Genomic DNA, 22,737 nt, shown 5'->3' with positions numbered 1-22,737 from the left:
TCACTATCATGTGTTTGTCCTGCAGAAGCAGCTGAAGAAGACGCAGAAGACGCTCCAGCAGAGAATCCAGCAGAGAGAGAAAGATCTCCAGCAGCTGAGAGAGGCTGTGGAGTCTCAGAAGGTGAGTCTGGAGAAGAAGAGAAGTTTGTCTCAGTCTCAGTTCAGACTCACTGAAGCCTGAATCACTGTGTGTCCTAACAGCGCTCTGCACAGACAGCAGTGGAGGACAGCGAGAGGATCTTTACTGAGCTCATCCGCTCCATTGAGAGAAGCCGCTCTGAGCTGATACGGCTGATCAGAGATCAGGAAAAGCAAGCAGTGAGTCGAGCTGAAGGACGACTGGAGCGACTGGAGCAGGAGATCAATGATCTGAGGAGGAGACGCTGAGCTGGAGCAGCTTTCACACACAGGATCACATCCAGTTCCTGCAGGTAACACACATCTAGAAGAACAGGGTCATAGTGGACTTGAGCAGATCCTGCTGTGACACCAGACTCACAGAGAAGCATTTCATGAGTGTCTTATTATATAATCATCAGTCAGACTCTCGTCTCATCATCTTCATTTTTTGAAAGATAAAATTTTGGAAATAATTATTGAAAATATTATTTCCAAAATTATAGAAATATTATTATGGAAATAAGACAAAAATGCAAGCTACCACAAATAATCAATGTTTATTTGATTTTGCATTAAATTCTGCAATTGCAGAATCGTAAAATCCTGGAGTAACTGTAATTCAGCGTATTTATACTTGTCTGAAGGGTCCTAGCAAGGTTTCAGTGTCTCTATTTGCTGTAAAGTAATAAATAATGGTCAATCTAGTCATAACCTTACAATGGGACTCCATTGATGTGCCTGAGCTGTTAGACAGACATTTATGTTCTTAACAGATGTTTTATCATCCAAACAATCTCCTAGAACAGTGGTTCTCAAACCTGTCCTGGAGTACCGCCAGCCCTGATTCAACTCATCAGCTCATTAGTGGAGCGTGTAAGACCTGAAGTGGATGCGTCATATATAGGGAAACAAACAAAATGTGCATTGCTGGGGGTACTTCATGGAGTGGTTTGAGAACCTCTGTCCTAGAAAGTTCACATGTAGTGTAATTGGCAAATAATAGAAACTTTAGCTCTAATGTGATATAGACGGTTTCATCGGGCGAACGCATCTGGCCTGATGTTATCTTCCGGTCTGTGTTTGTTTTTTGGTCTGTCTAGTGGCACCGACTACAAAGGCAGTTAAAGTGATTAGTAGACTGAAGTTGGGCTCATGTTGTTGTGCTGTGGGATGTGTTTCCCACACATTTACATTTCGTCATTTAGCAGATGCTTTTTTCCAAAGCGACTTACAAATAAGGACAATGAAAGCAATCAAAATCAACAAAAGACCTAACGCAAGTTGTTTTTATTTTTTATATTAAATAATAAATAAAAAGAAAACATATAGAATATAGAATAGAAAATAGAAATAGAAAGAATAAAATAGAAAAGGAATAGAAAAGGAATAGAGCAAGCTAGTTTTAGAGGCCTTTTTTTGCTTTTTGTTAATTGTATAATAAATAAAAGAAAACAGATAGAATACAAAAAAAAAATAAAGAAGCTAGTTGTGAGATTTTAGCAGAACACTCTGTGCCTTATGAATGAATGCATTGCTGATGGATGCTTATTTTGTGCTTAGTTTGCTGTTTGCATATGATCTAAACTTTGGCCTGTCCCCAAACAAACTTACTTCCATATTCGGATGTCTGTACATAGTGTGATCATGATGAGATCTTGTGCTATCCAATAGTGGAACTTCTGCTTTGATATATATATACTCACTGTTAGCTTAATAAAGCTGAGCTTTAGTTAAACAGGACATTTGTGTCTTGTCCTTAATCACTGACTCCTGGGTACCCGAGGTTTCTCTTCTTTGTACATCCTGACAAGAGCCAGTTTTTTTAAAGAATAGAATTAGAATAGAGAGTGCTAGAGTTATAGGGTCAAGTAAAGATGGAAGAGATGTGTTTTTAGCTGATTCTTGAAGATGGCTAAGGACTCAGCTGCTCGGATTGAGTTGGGCAGCTCATTCCACCAGGAGGGATTTTGTGTCTCTTTGGATTGGCACAATAATTTGCCGTTCAATTGCAGAACGCAAGCTTCTAGAGGGCACATAAGTCTGAAGTAATGAATTTAGGTAAAGGAGTGCAGAGCCAGTGGTGGTTTTGTAGACAAACATTAATGCCTTGCATTTTATGTGAGCAGCAATTGGTAGCCAATGCAAATTGATAAACAGAGGTGTGATGTGCATTTTTTCCCCCCGGCTCATTAAAATGAATCTTGCTAGTATAAGGTTGGTAACACTTTATTTTGATGGTCCCTTTTGAACATTCTGTTGACACTAAGTAATGTTGCAACTATATGTCAACAAACTCTCATAAGAGTATTAGTAAACTGTCTTCTTCATATCTACTAACTCCTTATTGTGTTGGTCTCCCAACAGATATTCTACTGACTATAAGTAACTTTGCAAGAACGTGTCAACTTAATCTAACTCTAACCTTATCAGTCAACTAATACACTACTAACACTCTAATGAGAGTCAGTAGAAATGTAGGTGCAACATTACTTATAGTCAATATAATGTGTTAAAGGGACCATCAAAATAAAGTGAAACCTAAAGGTTTGATAGAACTGGCTGGAAGACCTGCCAAGAGTGAATTGCAATAGTCCAGCCTGGACAGAACAAGAGCTTGAACAAGGAGTTGTGAAGCATGTTCCCGAAAGAAAGTGCCTGATCTTCTTGATGTTGAATAAAGCAAATCTGCAGGACCGGGCAGTTTTAGCAATGTAGTCTGAGAAAGTCAGCTGATCATCAACCATAACTCCAAGGTTTCTGTCTGTTTTTGAAGAAGTTATGGTTGATGTGCCTAACTCAGGGGCGGACTTAGCGATTTGGGGGCCCTAAGCAAATTCCAGGTATGGGGCCCCCATACAATAACTATGTGTCCTTTTATGCTTAACCCCTATTTTGCTCGCTCGCTCTAGTTTTTAGTTTATTTATCCCTCCACAACCAGTAATTAGTCAACTTGCTGCTGTTCTAAAGCCAAATTAGGCTACCTTTTTTTTTTTTCGTATCACAAAAGGAAGACATTATCAAAAAATAAAGAAAGAAAGAAAGAAAAGAAAAATGCGTTCACTTGTCCATTTAATAAATTGTAAAAATGTTCAATCTTTTTACAAACATAAAACTATACAAATTACGGTAACACTTTACAATAACAGTACAGGAATTATCATGTACTAATACCTTAATTAATAATTACTTGACTATGAACTAATGAAGAGTTAAGACATGTATTAATCAAGAACTAATGAAGAACTAACTTAACTACGACATGAGTCATATGAATTACCGCATGAATAACACCACCTTAATTACATGTTAGTTCCTGCATGTTAGTTAATGTATTAATTAACTAACACTTTGGGGTAAACTAAATCAAACATGCTCTAGAAGAAAGATTTATGAAAATGGCACACTGCAAAATTGTTTATAAATTTTCCACCTGCAGCTGTCACAAACATCAGTGAATGACAGTGGATTTCTTGCAATATTTACGTTTAATCTAACTCATCCAACGCACAATGATGCATTCATAATTAAAAACAACTTCATCTCATCCTGTTTTGAGTGATTTCACTGCTGCCCTCCTACAATAATGTATTCATTAAGCAGATGTAATTTTCCAAATTAAAATCAGTGTTAGCAGAGTTGATGGTTTTGTTATGGATTGGTTTACTGTCTTTATATCATAATAATGCACTGAAATCAGACGTTTGTCTTGTGTTCTTGCTCTTCTTTTGGGCCACTATTGCCCCTTCAAAATGTTAATCTTCCTCCTACCGTTCAGTTCCCTTTCGAGGGAACTTCGAACTGCGTCCTCTAGGGGTCACTATGGGGAACGCCGTCAGCGTGACCCGTGTCTAAAGCATATATACAAAAACACCACATGTTGGCTGGCGACAGCCTATGACGTCACTACTGGCACGACCACAGTATAAAGGGGCGCCGGGAAAATACGTCATTCTCTTCTTCGTCTTCAGTGACTGTTTTGTTTGAAGCGTGTATTCTACAGGTAAGAAACGATTTTTCTACTATGGCGAGCACTAGCAAGGCGTTTAAGAGATGTGTGCATCCGTGTCCTCGTTACTTGACACCTGATGACACACACGATCTTTGCGTCTTTTGTTTGGGCGAGGAGCATGCACGCGATGTCATCGAGGGGGCAATCTGCGTGCACTGTGAGCTTTTTTCTATGAGAAAGCTCTGCTCTCGTCTGTCTCTCTTTTTGCGGAAGGAGGGACAGCCGTCTGCTTCCCGCGGCTCGAGACCCACTGCTGCTGAGACACGGGGGAGAATGAGCTCGTGGGGCTCGCAGGCGGAGCTGGCTCATGAGTTAGAGAGGGGGCTTTCCTTCTCGTGCTCATCGGCCGCGAACGAGAGTGAGTCGCGGGATGACGATGATGCGATCTCTCTGACATCATCTGATCCAGCAGCTAGTGCTCTGCTGGGTTATGCCCAGGAAGAGCAGAAGATGTCTGAGGGCGAAGAAGTTGAGACTGAGCCCTCTCAATCCTCCTGCCCTGCGTATGACGAACTGTTGGAGGTTATGGAACTGGCACGCTTCCACGGCTAGTCAAGCCTCGCCGTGGAAGCGTGCCAGGATGGTGGCGCCGCGGGGTCGTCTCGATGAGCGTTATCTTTCTGGCCATAGCCCCCCAGCTCGAGTGAGCCTTCCATTTCTTCCTGATCTCCATGCAGAGGTTGAGAGGGAATGGAAAAAGCCGTTTTCCTCTCGCATTCATAGGTTTCAGCATACCAGTTATGCTGACATTGAGGATGCGTGAAAAGCGGCTATGAGGATGCCCCTGTGGAAGAGACGCTGGCCAGCTATCTCTGTGGGGACATCCTCTCTCAAGGCTCCCTCCTTGCCATCTAAGCCCCTTCAGGAAACATCTCGCTTAAATGGCAGGGCATACACAGCAGCAGGTCAGGCTGTCGCTTCGTTGCACACGATGGCAGTGCTTCAGGCATACCAGGCTGATCTGCTGAAGGACCTGGATAAGGGTCAGGGCTTGTCACCTGATGAAGTAGCTGAGCTGCGCCGCTGCAGTTTGGCTCTCCGTGCCACTAAGCAGGCCGCCACTGCTATGGGCAGGTCTATGGCGGCCATGGTGGTAACGGAGAGACATCTGTGGGTGAATCTGGCAGATGTTGGGAAGAAAGAGAAGGGCTTTCTTCTCGATGCTCCAGTCTCGCCTTCTGAGCTTTTCGGTACCTCCGTCGAGACGGTGGTCGAGAAGTTTAAGGAGGCGAAGGCACGCTCAGCGGCCTTCAAAACCTTCATTCCAAGAAGGTCCAGGTCTGAGCCCGAACAACGCAGGGGTCCTGGCCCATCTCCATCTGCGGGTAGGGCTAGAGGGAGGCGCAGGTCAAACAGAGGTAGGCAAGACCTGAGGGAGGTGATCCAGACGAAGTGTTCTCAACGCTCTCGTCCGGACCAGAGTAAGAATTGAACATCTACTCCCTTTCCTCGGGGGGGCTCGTCATCTGCCCTTATCTTCCCCTCTCTAATTCCCCTGCAACCACCGTTTTATTCCACCTGACTGAGGTTGGGTGGGGACCAAGATAGAAACCTGCGCTTTAAAATCATTACAGTCTCTAAAAAATGCTGGACTTATGATGTTTTGGTTAAGTTCTATGCTTCATAGAAACTACCTTACTGATGGTCCGGACCCGACTCTTCGGATTTCGCCTCCGGGACTGATCTCATGCGCAGGAACCATGGATGGGTGAGTACGATCCAGTTCTACTATTTACTGGTATTTATGTGTTCCACACTGGCAACACTGCAGTTCCAGGACCTGCGGGTCTTTTTACTTCAGTTTCTTTGGTTTGAGAAGGTGCATGGCTATCTGAGGATATCTATGTGCTAGCTTAGGGACTGCTCCCCTTCCGAGGGTTTTTAAGTAGCAATCTCCCTGAGCCCTTGCCTAGAGTGTGCGTCTCCCCTGCTAGGGTTTAAGTAGAGCCCAAAAGTTTTGTGGCAGCTTCTCTGGAGGGCTTACCGGCTTTTTAGTCCAGTGGTCGCTCTCCAGAGTTCTGTCATTCAGCCCTATGCTCTCCTTGTTGGTCGAGCTGGCATTGCTCCCCACACTATGGAGGGTCAACTATGAGCATGCTGCTACCATCTGAACGTCTGAGATTCCTCTCATGCTGAGAGTTGAGTTCTCCGCTCCCCAGAGCTATGTTGTTGGTCGAGCTAGCATCGCTCCCCTCACCATTGAGGGTCACCTATGAGCATGCTGCTCCCATCTGAGCATCTGAGATTCCTCTCATGCTGAGAGTTGAGTTCTCCGCTCTCCAGAGCTATGTTGTTGGTTGAGCTAGCATCGCTCCCCTCACCATTGAGGGTTACCTATGAGCATGCTGCTCCCATCTGAGCGTCTGAGATTCCTCTCATGCTGAGAGTTGAGTTCTTCGCTCTCAAGAGCTATGTTGTTGGTCGAGCTAGCATCGCTCCCCTCACCATTGAGGGTCATCTATGAGCATGCTTCTCCCATCTGAGCGTCTGAGATTCCTCTCATGCTGAGAGTTGAGTTCTCTGCTCTCCAGAGCTATGTTGTTGGTCGAGCTAGCATCGCTCCCCTCACCATTGAGGGTCACCTATGAGCATGCTTCTCCCATCTGAGCGTCTGAGATTCCTCTCATGCTGAGAGTTGAGTTCTCCGCTCTCCAGAGCTCTGTCATCAGCAGCCTCAGGTTGTTAGGTCTCTCTGCCTCCCTGTTGGGTTGCTCTCCTTGTTGGTAGAGTTAGCATTGCTCCCCTCACCTTAGAGGGTCACCTATGAGCATGCCGCTCCCTTCTGAGCATCTGAGTTCCCTCTCATGCTGAGAGTTGGGTTCTCCACTCTCCAGAGCTATGTTGTTGGTCGAGCTAGCATTGCTCCCCTCACCATGAGGGTCACCTATGAGCATGCCACTCCCTTCTGAGCGTCTGAGATCCCTCTCATGCTGAGAGTTGGGTTCTCTGCTCTCCAGAGCTATGCTGTTGGTCGAGCTAGCATTGCTCCCCTCACCTTAGAGGGTCACCTATGAGCATGCCGCTCCCTTCTGAGCGTCTGAGTTCCCTCTCATGCTGAGAGTTGGGTTCTCCGTTCTCCAGAACGGCGTTTCAAATCCATGTTATGGTAAGTGCGCACGCTAGTCTCTGTGCACTTTCTGAAAGCCACATTGTGGTAAGATCGCACACCAAGTGTTTTGCGATCTTTCTAAAATCCTCTATGGCATGGGTTACGCGCTGCGGCTTCGTGCCCTTTCTTTGAGTCGGTCAGGTCCCGGTTTTCACCTTAGGCCCCACTCTACCTATGTATCCCCAGTGATACTGACTTGAACAGGGTGTTGCTACCAAGGATCTGTTGAGGCAATTCCTTCAGCGAACTCATGCAGAGCAAGCAGTAGCCCCTGGGTGACAGGCCAAGACCTAGTTACTATCCTAGGCGCTTGGTCATATCCCCTTAAAGGAATTTCTGCTTCTGATTCCAAGCCTTTGAGCTCTACCCTGGGTCCAGGAGGCCCGGCCCCTAACAGGTAAGTTCTGGCGTATGCACCTCAGGTTTTTGGCCGAAGGGGATAATGTCACTGACAGCCGTCAAACCGTCCCAGGGGCAACTACCTTAGCCGGGTAGAGTTGATACTTAGTGCTCGCCTTTTTGTGCTTGACTTGCACTCCCCTCAGCATGGTGGCGTGGGTATTCCGTTCCCCATAGCGACTCCTAGAGGACGCAGTTTGAAGTTCCCTCGAAAGGGAACGTCTCAGATTACATATGTAACCATGGTTCCCTGAGTAGGGAACGAGACACTGCGTCCTCTAGGCTCGGTGCCATGCTTCGGACGCAAGCTTCAGACGAAGAAGTGAATGACGTATTTTCCCGGCGCCCCTTTATACTGTGGTCGTGCCAGTAGTGACGTCATAGGCTGTCGCCGGCCAACATGTGGTGTTTTTGTATATATGCTTCAGACACGGGTCACGCTGACGACATTCCCCATAGCGACCCCTAGAGGACGCAGTGTCTCGTGCCCCTCCAAGACAAGTCATGACATGATACATTGACAACTCATGAATTCATGTTAAGTTATAAGTAATTAATGATGAGTTAATAATATTGTGCCCCCCAAGTAAAGTCATGGTATTATGATACATTAGCAAGTCATGAATTAATGTTAAGTTAATGATGAGTTAATAATATTGTGCCCCCCCCCCCCCCAAGTAAAGTCATGGCATAATGATACATTAACAAGGCATGAGTTTATGTTAGTTAGTCTATCAGTTGTTAATGATTTATTAATAATGTGTACAGTCAAGTAAAGTCCAACGTGATCTCATGATAATTCATATGTATTTTACATAAAATGTGGTTCTATAAAACATACATTTACTTACGTTTTTACAGGCACTAAAACGTACAATACTAACGTATTTTCAGTATCTAAATGTACAAATACTTACATATTGACAAAAATGAATCCTAATGAATATTTAAATCGCGGAATTAATTTTATTTTATTAGTTGTCATATCAATTACCTTGTTTTCAATTGCATCATTAAATTGTTTACTCGTTTACTTAATATGAAATGATAACATTTTGTTTTATTGTGTGATTTCTGCTGCCAGCTCGTTTCCAATAATAGGCCTACAAGTTAAACAAGACTTAACTTTAAACCTTAAAATAAATAACATTTGAAATCGTTTAACCTTTACTTGTCATGAAATGTTTACTTTGTTTGCCATGGGCCACAAAAGGCGTATTCTCCGACATGCTGTGACTGACAACAGAACTATTAAAAAAAACCACCAAAACCGCAACATAATTACGAAATAAAACTATTTTATTTATGCGCTGTAATCCAGATCTTCAGAATCCATACCACTGCGAGGAACAGACCCAAATCCAAGCCTTTATTCGACGATCTTCATCTCCATCTCGAGCAGCGAGTTCAGCGACCGTAAACAGCAAAGCCCGCGCTGACTGAAGCGTTCGTTACAAATTCAAATGTTGCCGCTTCAAACGACAGGTTTTACGGCAGGATAATCGAACGCTCATTGGCTTTCGCATAGACATAATATACGTAGACACCTCATAGGCTGCATTTACACTGCAGGTCTTGATGGCCAATTCCGATTTTGTGACTATATCCGATTTTTTGGACGACGTGCTTACATTTCTTTTAAAAGTGGCCCCTATCCGATGTGTGCATTTTACACTGCACTTGGTGAAACAAGCCAAAAAGCATATGACATCACAAATCAATTTGAATAGTACATTGAGTTTAATTTACTGACATGGAATTCATATAGAAACGTTTTTATTGCAATAGTCACATCTATAGGCTACATCAAAATAATTATATATCTGTACAAATTCTTCAGGACAGCGATGATCTTCAGCTCCGCTGAAAGCTTGCGAGTGGAATACTCGATAATGTTAAGCATGTCACATCGTCTGTGTTTTTTTAGTAATTACCAAATGCGTTCATCAGTGATTGTATATCAAGACAAACGTCTGATTTCAGTGCATTATTATGATATAAAGACAGTAAACCAATCCATAACATAACCATCAACTCTGCTTAACACTGATTTTAATTTGGAAAATTGCATCTGCTTAATGAATACATTATTGTAGGAGGGCAGCAGTGAAATCACTCAAAACAGGATGAGATGAAGTTGTTTTTAATTATGAATGCATCATTGTGCGTTGGATGAGTTAGGTTAAATGTAAATATTGCAAGAAATCCACTGTCATTCACTGATGTTTGTGACAGCTGCAGGTGGAAAATTTATAAACAATTTTGCAGTGTGCCATTTTCATGAATCTTTCTTCTGAATCTAGAGCATGTTTGATTTAGTTTACCCCAAAGTGTTAATTAATACATTAACTAACATGCAGGAACTAACATGTAATTAAGGTGGTGTTATTCATGCGGTAATTCATATGACTCATGTCGTAGTTAAGTTAGTTCTTCATTAGTTCTTGATTAATACATGTCTTAACTCTTCATTAGTTCATAGTCAAGTAATTATTAATTAAGGTATTAGTACATGATAATTCCTGTACTGTTATTGTAAAGTGTTACCCAAATTACAAATGAAGACATTATCCAAAAAAAAAAAAAACTTGCACTTGTCCATTTAATAAACTGTAAACCTTACCAATCTTTTTACAAACATAAAATTATCCCAGGCAACTCATTATATATTCCAAGTGTTCTGAAGGCATACTGTAGGCTTTGCCGAGAAACAAATCGAAAATGAAACCTATTATTAAGGGAAAATCTCCAGTCATTGCATTCGTGCATTTATACGAGTACGCGGAAGTTCTAGGAGAAGCACACAAGAGAGTCATTTTGAAACATCAAGATAAATAAAATTGTGACTTGAAACACAATACTTTCTTTACTGAGGTGAATATCTCTGTTCTGAGACAGCCTAGCATGCGCACAAAGAGCGCTTCCTCATAATCACTGTAGCTGTCTCTCACTTCAGTTCATTGCGATCTCACGACGTTCCGTTAATAAGCTCTACACTGCACATTGAATCTCTTATTTACATCGTATCTACACTTTGTTATAATGAGATGATCCCCGAACTTGCAGAACTCAGCACTTGACAAAAACTCGGCATTTTGATCGGTAAGTGGATTCTAACTTAAACACTTCTGGCCACTGCGTTCAAGAAATCAGCGCACATGTCTGTGAACGGCTACACTGCTCAACGCTGCAGATATGTTTCACCAATATCAGATGGGGCCCCCTGATTCCCCGGGGCCCTAAGCGGCCGCTTACCTCGCTTATTGGTTAAGTCCGCCCCTGTGCACAGATATCTGTTCATCTGTACTGAGACACTGATGATACACTGAACATGAAGAGTTCAGATACATGAAAAGATCAAACAGATTCATAATTCCTGATTCTGATGTGTTTTATCTCCATCAGATTCCCATCAGTTCACTCTGGATCCAAACACAGCATATAAACTCCTCTATCTGACTGAGAGCAACAGAGTGATTACTAACACTGACACAGATCAGCCGTATCCTCATCATCCAGACAGATTTGATGTGTATCCTCAGGTGTTGTGTAGAGAGAGTGTGTGTGGACGCTGTTACTGGGAGCTGCAGTGGAGTGGATGTGTACGAATATCCAGTGTTGGGCAGTAACTAGTCACTAGTAATTTAGTTACTGTAATAATATTACTTTTTGCAGTAACTAGTAGTGTAACTAATTACTAATAAGATTTCAGTAATAATATTACAGTTACTTTCCATAAAATAGCTTAGTTACTTGTTTACTTTTGATTTAACTATCAGATAATTCCTAGATTTATTTTCATAATTTTCATGACTCGCACATGCATGTGATGTCCCCAGTGCAGCAGGCAAGCTTGGAATATGGAAAAGCTTACATTCAGCGGATAGAAATATTGCATTTTGTCAGGAAAAAAGATCTGTTGTGTAAGTTGTGGCTTTACTTTACTCTGGCATTACATCCCTCTGATCAGCATGCGGTACATTATATTAATATAATTAAAAATATTTTTGGAAAATGTAACAGTTTCTTACAAACTCATGTGATTTGATAAAATACATAACGAAATTTAATCGCATATGGGTAACGGAAAAATTACTTCAAGCTACACATGACAATTAATGAGATGAATACAACACTTCTACTTGAATGTCACTATCAATCACTATCGAGTGTTTGTAATAACTTCTGACTGTGATCCAATGTGGATTTTGGTCAAATGATGAGGCAGAAATATGTTGTTAGTAACATTCTAGAAGAATTTTATCTGGAAGATACACAGTTACAACTTCTGTGGGGCGTGAAGAAAAAGTAACTAGTAGTGTAACTAATTACTGTTGCCAGAAAGTAATAAGTAAAGTAACAATATTACTTTTGAAAGGAGTAACTAGTAATGAGTATTATATTACATTCTTTGAGTAACTAGCCCAACACTGCGTATATCAGATAAGAGCATCAGCAGGAAGGAACGGGGTGATGAGTGTGTGTTTGGACGTAATGATCAGTCCTGGAGTTTGATCTGCTCTTCCTCCAGTTACTCATTCAGACACAATAAGAGAGTGACTGATCTCCCTGTAGAGTCTATCATCAGTAGAATAGGAGTGTTTGTGGATCACGGAGCAGGAACTCTGTCCTTCTACAGCGTCTCTGACACAATGAGCCTCATCCACACAGTCCAGACCACATTCACTCAGCCGCTCTATCCTGGGTTTAGTGTTTTTTATGGATCATCAGTGAAACTGTGTTGATGAATCAGAATAGACTGATTAGAGATTCTACCCATAATGCTTTGAGCTGCATGATAAATCAGTAACAGTGAGATGTTAAAGAGTCTCTTCTTTTCTCTTCATGACATTAATACTGCAGCTTTAATTCTGCCAGCGAAATAACATGAATCAGAACAAACGTGTTAATAAATCCTCAAATAGACAGTAAGATCAGTGTGTATGTGAGTCCTGCTGAGTGACTGTGTATTTCTGTACTTTTCTCCACCTCTATTTGTGTTGATGGAAATCACTAATTTAGTTATTATTATTATTAATAAAATATTTTATTTTTAATTATATATTTTTTTTCAGTGTGTTATTTCTGTTCTCTGACTGATATAAATAAATCTTCTACCCACTTGACGAACAAAGGTGATGGGTTTTATTCCTCCTCTGTGCAGATCTCCAGAAGACAAATCAAGCACCTCATTATAGCTTCTTCTCTCACCCTAAAATCAGTTGACATAAAAATTAGATGAGTCACAAAAGGAATTAATGTTTCCCTGCCCTGTTGAAAAATCCAGCATATGCTGGTTAGGTATGTTTTGAAGCATGGCTGCTGGTTTGATCTGGTTTAAGTCATGTGCTGGTCCTAATCTGGTCCTGAGTAGGAGCTAGTTGCTTAGGACCAGCTTAGAACCAGCACATGACCATCTTAAACCAGCTCAAGCCAGCAGCCATGCTTCGAAACATACCTAACCAGAATATTCTGGTTGTTTCAACAGGGTGGGTAACCATAAAATCAGACTACTGCTTAAAAAATAAGATTCAGAATAAGAAGTTCAGTTCATCGATGATTCAGTGATTCTCAGCTGGTTTTACTTCAGGACCCAGATTTTGAATTGGTTATCTAATTCCAATATGATACAAGCAAAAAAATCAACATAAGTTAATATAAAATTAACGTAAATTTAAAAAGGCAACAGCTTTTCCACAAATAAGGGCATGCCACCAATCTATCCATATTGCCTAAAGTAAGATGAATTTATACCAAAATGCCATATTAAAGCTATAAAAGAAGAAAAGATGAAAGACTATTATCAAAGTAATACCACACCTGTTGTATTTCAGCTGTGATCTGTGCCGCACGTCTCGATAAAACATCAGTCCCGGAGAGAAAATAGTTATTCACCAGCGGGCTGATCTCTTTCAGGAAGGACATCGTTGTTAATCAGCGTTATGATCTTGAATTGTGAGTATATTCTTTGTTGTCTAATTCATTTGGTTAGTTGACTTTCCTGGTCTGATGGATCAATTGAATTCCAGCTCTGTACAGTTAGCTGAATGTTCAAAACCAGTCCTTATTCACATGTTTATTTATTAAACCTGAATCTTTGGTCCTTACAGGAGCAAAGTCCCAAGAGTGGGTCGGGCTCCTTGAGACATTAACAAAGACATTTTTGAAAAAAAAAAAAATAATAGATGACTATTCCCTGCTCAACTTCTCACCACAGGAGAGGAATGAAAATCATCTACAGTATTAACATCACATATGGAATCATGACCCAAACAAGCATTTTTGCTTATTTATCCAGTAGAGCATTTGTGAGGTCAAGAATTGATGTTTGATGAGAAGGTCTGGTTTATTCCAGTTCATCCCGCAGCTGTTGGACGGGGTTACAGTCAGGGCTCTGTGTTCATCCACACCAGACTCATCCAGACATGTCTTTATGGACCTTGCTTTGTGCACTGAGGCACAGTCATGCTGGACTAGAAGAGAGCCTTCCTCAAACTGATCCCAAAAAGCTGGAAGCAAGCATTGTCCAAACTTTCTTGGTATGCTGAATGTCACTGGTTAGATCTTCTTGCTTTTTCCTAAAACAGAAACAGAATAAACATCAGCACATAGTGTTCCAGCACAGTGAACAGGTGTAGGTGTAGTTGTGAGTGAAATCACCTGTTGAACGCTGCTGTGATTCGGAGGATTGGGTCGATCTGTGCTGCAGATTTCACAGCCGGGTCTCGTAGACTTATTTATGAATGTACAGGAAGGACAGGACCAGCCTGACTAAAGAGAAAAGAGATGAAAATACAACTATTCGTTATACAATCCAACAATCTGTTTTTGTTACGTACATTAAACTGGAAGACATATCTATATTAGGGGATAAACATTTTACTTTACTTTAATTAATCATTAGCTAATGATTTGCATGGGTATCATTATGTTATGACTTTACTTGTTGAGGGACATGACTATTAACTAATTGTTAAGTAATATGTCATTGTGGTTATAGATTTTGAATTAGTTAGTTAGTCGAGTGCCTCAACAAGTAAAGTCACAACATAATGATACTCATGCAAATCATTAGCTAATGATTAATTAAAGCAGACAACTGGACGTTTAAAGGCATGGCTTCGACCCAATGTGGTAATTAACATATGAATTTAGTTAGGTAGTTATTATAAGTTATTAGGTAGTTAATATATTATGACGCATTTAACTGATAACAATTTATTGATTGCTTACTCTATGAATCATATCGAATGTTCATTAGTTGCTGATGCAGTAATTGTTAATAAATGGTTTAGTTATTCATGAGTTACACATTAACTCATGATTATCTGTGCATTTGTTAAGCATGAATTAATGCATATTAGTGTCACCGTATTGTAAAGTGTTACCCTCTTTCAAAGGTTTCATAATATTTTAAGCTGTCTGTGGGAGTGTGTGGTTCATGATTATGTGGAAGCAGGCCAATTATTTTCAATTTACTAGTTTCCGGAAGTGGAAAATGTGAATGTATGTAATTATTACCTGTGTGTTGCTTGATTTCAGTTTGGATCCGCCAAGTTGCTACATCTCAAGGTTAATGATGTCACTGACACACTATTGAAAGATTTCTATTTTGAATAAATGCTGTTCTTTTGAACTTTACATTCATCAAAGAATCCTGAAAAATACAATGTATCATGGTTTCCACAAAAATATTGGTCAGCACAACTGTTTTCAACATTGATAATTGTCACAAAGCGCTGTGTATAACAAAAACAGGAGGACTCAAGTGTTGTGCCAAACAGAGGAATGATGTTTATTTAAAACTTTGGATTATAAACATCAAAAAAACTGAAAACACAAAGTTCTGGGTAAAAAGGAGAATAGAGTGAAATCGGGGCTCCTAGTGCCCACACCAACTTGACAGTAGATTGGGAGGATGACTGAAAGGAGTTCAGTCTTGCGCTCCTAATCCGGACACACTATCCAGTGGATTAGTTAATCCTGGCCTGATCCTGGACACAGTGCAAAAGTATTAGAAGAGAGGACATCTCCACACGCAAGGTAAGAGCAAATGGAACACAAATGACATAACGACACAGAGAGATGACAAAGACAGGAATAAATAAGGAAGGGGAAATGAGTAACAGGTGCGGGGCTAATGGAGAGCACAGCACCGCGAGTTAGCGCTGATTGCTCCCACACGTGCATCAGATGACGACAGGACCAAAACAAACCACCCACGTGTAGCTGACAGAGACAGAACATTGGTGAACAGCAGGAATAACTCAGTGAGAGGTGCCAACCATGACAGATAATAATCAGAAATGTTTCTTGAGGAGCAAATCAGCATATTAGAATGATTTCTAAAAAAACACACAAAAAAACCCCACCCTTACTACGTGTACTGCATTAGGCTAACCGAGACTTGTCATAGCACTTGCATATCATCGCTCTTTTGTTGGTTTTGATTGCTTCTATTTTCACCATTTGTAAGTCGCTTTGGATAAAAGCATCTGCTAAATGACTAAATGTAAATGTAGATTTCTGAAGGATAATGTGACTGAAGACTGGAGTAATGATGCTGAAAATTCAGCTTTGATCACGGCAATAAATTACAGTTTTACAGATATTCACATAGCAATAATATTTCACTGTACTAATACACCAGAAGAGACACTTAAATAATTCCATAAAGAGGCAACTAAACAAATCGGATGTGCTTTTAATACAAAGTTTCAGACATGGTTCCGATTTAGTGTTTTTTTTTGGTACTATTACTACTACTTGTAGTAGTAGGATGCAGTAAAATGTTGATGCAAGAGATAGGTTTTCAGCTGTCACTTAAATATAGTCAAGGATTCTGTCACAAACTCGACCTCTGTGGCCCTCCCTGAACACCACCGGAGGGCACCATCACCAGAGTATTAGTTCTGAACTGCATTTCCCACAATGCCCTGTACCTGAGACTGATTGCTGCACAGGTGTTTCCATCTCTGTGCCCTTTATAAGCTGCAATCCAACGCTCACTCATTGCGAAGTCTTGTCTGGCCCCGGCTAACACTTCTGAGCGAATCTCTTGTTATTAGTGATCTCCTGTTTTTGACCTTGGACTGTTTACCTGACTCTGTGATTCTCTGCCACCTGCCCTTGTGATCTGATCTCTGGACTGTTTGTTACTTCTCCTGTTTGCCGCCTGCCTCGACTCAAGCCTGGTAATCGTTTACGAGTTTGGATCTGTCTCTGTCACCCCTGTCGTTGTTGTCTGATCTTCACCTGTTTGAATTTGCCTTTTAATAAAAGCTGCAAATGGATCCCCATGCTTCAGACCCGTCATTACAGATTCGACATTCTGGATTGTGCTGGGAGGATCATTCCACCAGTATTCTATTTTACTTAAGTATTCTGTTACAAAAACTTAAAAAGTTTAAAATGATTTCAGTCATTACTAAAGAGTTATAATGATCTTCACTTTAGAATACTGTTCCAAATAATTAGGAATCCCTTCTGAAAGATTTGATAATACACTTGAGTCATTACTGGTGGGCTACCATGACCTTCACTTTAGAATTAATAATAAATACTCTACACATACTTATTAATTTAGAATTAATGATACATACCGATACACAGATAGGTTCATATTGATTATGAACCTTTATACAGTAGTTCTGTCGAGGTATGAAAAAATAGTAGTGATTAGCTAATGGTGAACTACCATATTAGACTAAGCACTATTAATTACTAATTCATTAATCAGAGATTCTTGTTACTTAATATTAGTTACTAAAATCTTAATATTGTGTTTCTCATTTGTTCCAGTGTGATTATTCATTAATGATGGAACAATTTTCTAAAGTGTTACCGGTTTATGATTTTGAAGAAAGAGTGTTAAAGTAATTACATAGTTACATCTTTTTTGTAACAACTTAATAAAGATGTATACAGAAATCAAGCATATAGCGTTAGTTCTGGCAGGTCACGTGAGTCAAGCTTGCATCAGCTGACTCTCAGCTGATCCACATCTACTGTAGCTATAGAAATACGACACCTATCATGGCATTCCTATATAAGCTCTATTCAGTATAATTCAGCAGCTTTATCGCTTGCTCAGGAGCAAATTACCCTCCTCCATCCCCAACTCCTCCTTTCGCCACAGTCAGGACTTGGCTTTCTTGTTGAATCAGACGCCTTTCATCTTGAATAATGTTGTTACACTAAAATATCATAAAGAACATTGATGATATCTCAATTTTGTTGTGTTCCGTTTACCCTAAGGAAGTTATTGCTGCTCTCCGTGCTCATTCATGACAGGGAGTTTTTGCCCAGAACAGAACCATACCGCCAATCTAAACTGCATGCTAAGTGTCAGTCATTTTGATGATAGTGGTCCTGACAGAACTTCATATAATTCTTTTTTTTGTTTGTTTACATTACAGTGCAAATTTATGACAGCCTAATAAAAACTAAAACAAAACATTGTAGTGTTTTTTTTTTTCTTTCTTAATTGTAAGAATACTATGAAGCCTGGGAAGTCACCTGTGGGAGAAAAAAAAACAATCCATGCCGACGGTTTTGCAATCCGTTCCCTCAGTTTATAAACCGTACTCACAAATTCTTAAACTGTTCCCTCGGTTTAACAAATCGTGCCCACGGATTAATAAACCGTACCCACGAATTTCCAATCCGTGCGCTCAGATTTTGAATCCGTACCCACAGATTCATAATCCGTGCGCACGCTTTCGCAATCCGTTCCCACGGGTTTGTAAACTGTACTCACGGATTCATGCAGCAAGCTCCTAGGTAGCCTATGTGTTAACGAATCATTGTATATTGTTTTATTGCATATTATTATGTGGAATAGGCCTACAGCAAATTGGACACAAGTTGGAATACAACGATTTAATAAGAAAGATGTGCATCAAAATCTTGTTTAATTTGTGATCATTTTAGCACTTATTGTATAATAAACCTGGCATTGTGACTGACTTTGGAGTCATTTGTTACTCTTTTGTCAGTCGTTTTGAATAAAAGCTTCTTCTAAATGCATGTAACCTAAATATATTGTAACAACAACAACAATAATACAATTATAGTTATTATTATAATTTTAATTTATAGGCTAAATAAATGAGTGCACTTAAGACAGTAAAATGTTTGTCATACAATAATTCATGAATGCTTTATTTTTAATAACATTTTACAGTTTTGGAAATGTGTTTGTGTACTATTCATTCTTAACATGATTATTTTGGTGGTTTTATTATACTAAGCTTTTCCCCCCAGAGTTAGATACTGTTAATGTGGATGTGCCAGAACTTTCTTCAGTTAAACAAGGAGAAAACTGAAGTCATCGCATTTGGAAACAAAGATGAAGTTCTCAAGGTGAATGCATACCTTGACTCTAGGGGTCAATCAACTAAAAACCAAGTCAAAAATCTTGGGGTGTTTCTGGAGACAGACCTTAGTTTTAGTAGTCATGTCAAAGCAGTAACTAAATCAGCATACTATCATCTCAAAAACATTGCAAGAATTAGATGTTTTGTTTCCAGTCAAGACTTGGAGAAACTGGTTCATGCCTTTATCACCAGCAGGGTGGATTATTGTAATGGTCTCCTTCCAAAGAAGACCATTAGACAGCTGCAGCTCATCCAGAACACTGCTGCCAGGATTCTGATTAGAACCAGAAAATTTGAGCATATTACACCAGTCCTCAGGTCCTTACACTGGCTTCCGGTTACATTTAGGATTGCTTTTAAAGTACTTTTACTCGTTTATAAAGCACTCAATGGCATAGGACCTAAATACATTGGAGATATGCTCACTGAATATAAACCTAACAGACCACTCAGATCATTAGGATGGAGTTAGAAACACCAAGGGTTGGACTTTGGACTTTGCACTGGGCTGGTTCCACGCTGCACGTCACGCTTTTTCAATGCATCATACACTCAATAACACATATACATATGTAGGGTAAGCGTGGCATGTGAGTGGCGGCCGGGGGTGGGACTTTGGGCCTTGTGCCCCGCAGCACCTCTCCTTGATGGCTCGTTTTGGGCCTAATTTATGCCTTACGCATGGAGGGCCCAGAGGCAGCCTTACAATATCTTACTATTTATAGCTTTATTATTATTATTACTATTATTATTTCGCCATTACTATTACTACCATTATTATTATTATTATTATTATTATTATTACTATTTGTCCTCTTCCTGATTCCCCAACCACCCCCTGTCTCGGATGAATAAATGTATTATCGTTATTGTTGCTACTATTACTAATGATTATTTAATACAATTATTATTGATATTTGTCATCCTCCTCACCCTCCAACTTTCCCCTCATTTCTGATTAATTGAGTTTATTACTATTATTATTATTACTGTTATTATTTATTTGATATTGTTGCTGCTACTATTACTATTATTACATATCACCTTCCTCATCCTCCATCCTCTAATTTTTGTTATTAATTCTATTATTACTGTTATCATTACTATGTTTTTTTTTTTTTTTTTTTACTATTGTCATGTCTGTTGTACTTTCCTTTATTTATATACTTCCACCCCCAACACTTACACAAACACACACACACACACACACACACACACACACACACACACACACATGTTGGTTTATGTGGTTTACGGGGACTCTCCACAGGTGTAATGGTTTTTATACTGTACAAACTGTATGTGCTATTGTCCTACACCAACCCTACACCTAAACCTACCCCTTACAGGAGACTTTCTGCATTTTTAGATTAAAAACAAAACACCATTTAGTATGTTTTTTAAGCCTTTTGAATTATGGGGACATAGACAGTGTCCTCATAAACCACCTTCAAATTGTAATACCTCTGTCATACCCATGTCATTATACAAATTTTGTCCCCATAAACCACAAAAACCAGTAAACACACACACACACTCACTCACTCACACAAATCATGTTGGCTGTCATGTATGTTTTGTTGATCTTGGTTATTTTGTATTTGATTTGTTACCTGTAAGTATCTGAATGTTTGTTTGCATAATAAAAAAAAAAGAAAAAAGAAAAAAAAGAAATACCAAGGGTTCACACAAAACAAGGGGAGTCTGCTTTTAGCTATTATGCCGCCCGCAGTTGGAACCAGCTTCCAGAAGAGATCAGATGTGCTAAACATTAGCCACTTTTAAATCCAGACTCAAAACTCATCTGTTTAGCTGTGCATTTGTTGAATGAGCACTGTGCTACGTCCCAACTGATTATATAAAATGTATAATAAAATCACCAAAATAATCTTCATGTTAAGAATGAATAGTACACAAACACATTTCCAAAACTGTAAAATGTTATTAAAAATAAAGCATTCATGAATTATTTTATGACAAACATTTTACTGTCTTAAGTGCACTCATTTATTTAGCCTATAAATTAAAATAATAATAATAACTATTATTTGATTATTATTATTATTATTGTTGTTGTTGTTGTTGCTATATATTTAACAAATGACTCCAAAGTCAGTCACAATGCCAGGTTTATTATACAATAATAATCAAGTCTAAGATGATCACAAATTAAACAAGATTTTGACGCACATCTTTCTTATTAAATCGTTGTATTCCAACTCGTGTCCGTTACAATTTGCTGTAGGCCTATTCCACATAATAATATGCAATAAAACAATATACAATATGATTCGTTAACACGTAGGCTACCTAGGAGCTTGCTGCATGAATCCGTGAGTACAGTTTACAAACCCGTGGGAACGGATTGCGGATTATGAATCTGTGGGTACGGATTCAAAAACCGAGGGTACGGTTTACACAATCTGAGCGCACCGTTTATTAATCCGTGGGCACGATTTGTTAAACTGAGGGAACAGTTTAAGAATTCGTGAGTACGGTTTATAAACTGAGGGGACGGATTGCAAAACCGTCAGCACGGATTGTTTTTTTTTCTCCTACAGATGACAAATGAAAGTAAACAGCATGGGCGTCGCTAGGCCATTTAGGGGGGCTTTAGCACCCTTAAATTTCTGCTCAGCCCCCCTAAAAATCTTGCGATTCTTTCCCTTTAAATTTCAAATGAAAGCGGCAGCAGACTTCGGCTCCTCCGCATCTTTCTGCGCGTTCTTCAATCCACAGACTGCGGTGGCGCAGAGGAGAGGACAAGGTGTGTGTTTATCGATAGGTTGTTATAATATCTACATCTATGCAGTTCTTTGTCATAAATACAGTTCACAACAAGTCATGGGAGAGCAATCGGTTTCCAATCTACTGTAAAGTTTTCGCTGCATTCACCACTCATCACACCACAGCTGTTTCCTTCAGCGAAAGCCCTTAACACATATGAACGCATACTTTATAAAACGATCACGTTATTGCTATTTTCATTTGAAAATTTAGCTTTCAATATAGAACATAATATTACAGTGCATGTGGCATATACAGTTATGCATAGAAATGATTAAAGACAGTGACAGACAGCACTCAGTCAATGCACTCATTGTAATTGCATATCAGAGTGATTGACAGAGATTAAAACATTGTGTGTGTGTGTGTGTTTTGTATTAATTTAAAAATAATAATTGTTATTGTTTGAATTGAATTTATGTAGAACGGTTCTACAATTTTTTTGTACAAATTTTCAATCAATATTTTTGTAAATATTTTTTATTATTATACCCTCATTGGGCGATGAGCCCCCCTAAAATGAAAATCCTAGAATCGTCCCTGGTAAACAGCACTGAAAGGGACAGTTCATCCAAAAATGAAAAATTCAAAATTCACTGTTAATTTACTCACCCTCAAGCCATCAAAGATGTAGGCGACTTTTCAGTTGAACAGTAAAGAAGGTTTTTTAACTGAAACCGTTTTTTTTTATTTTTTTTTTTTACCGTTTTTAATCACCAGCTCTTTGGTGATTCATAAAATGCAAGTACATGGCTAAAGGCACTTTGAGAGTCAAAAAAGCAAATCAGGCAACACAAAACCAATACCTGTGACCTCTGACGATATATTGAGGTCTTATGAAGCGAAACGATCGGCCTGTGCAAGAAACTGAACATTCTGGAGATGTTGCCACAGTTCTCCTGGATTTAGTCTGTCTCAGTTTGTTCGGTTTCTT

General features: G+C 39.7%; 1 protein-coding gene across 1 annotated transcript in view; it reads right to left on the bottom strand.

The window, feature by feature from the left end:
• The window catches only part of LOC131522883 (alanine aminotransferase 2), a 37,351-nt gene extending 23,650 nt beyond the window's left edge, over positions 1–13,701 (bottom strand). The window contains exons 1-2 of the mRNA XM_058748740.1: positions 13,459–13,701; positions 12,761–12,850 (exon numbers count right to left, since the gene is read on the bottom strand). Coding sequence (XP_058604723.1) covers positions 12,761–12,850; positions 13,459–13,563 — 195 coding nt within the window. The 5' untranslated portion in view covers positions 13,564–13,701. The remainder of the gene's footprint in view (positions 1–12,760; positions 12,851–13,458) is intronic.
• Between the last annotated feature and the right edge of the window lie 9,036 nt (positions 13,702–22,737).

This window comes from Onychostoma macrolepis, chromosome 02, assembly GCF_012432095.1.
Source record: "Onychostoma macrolepis isolate SWU-2019 chromosome 02, ASM1243209v1, whole genome shotgun sequence".
Lineage (NCBI taxonomy): Eukaryota > Metazoa > Chordata > Actinopteri > Cypriniformes > Cyprinidae > Onychostoma > Onychostoma macrolepis.
The sequence above is the reverse complement of the archived record's forward strand: the minus strand, read 5'-3'. Positions and strand labels throughout refer to the sequence as shown.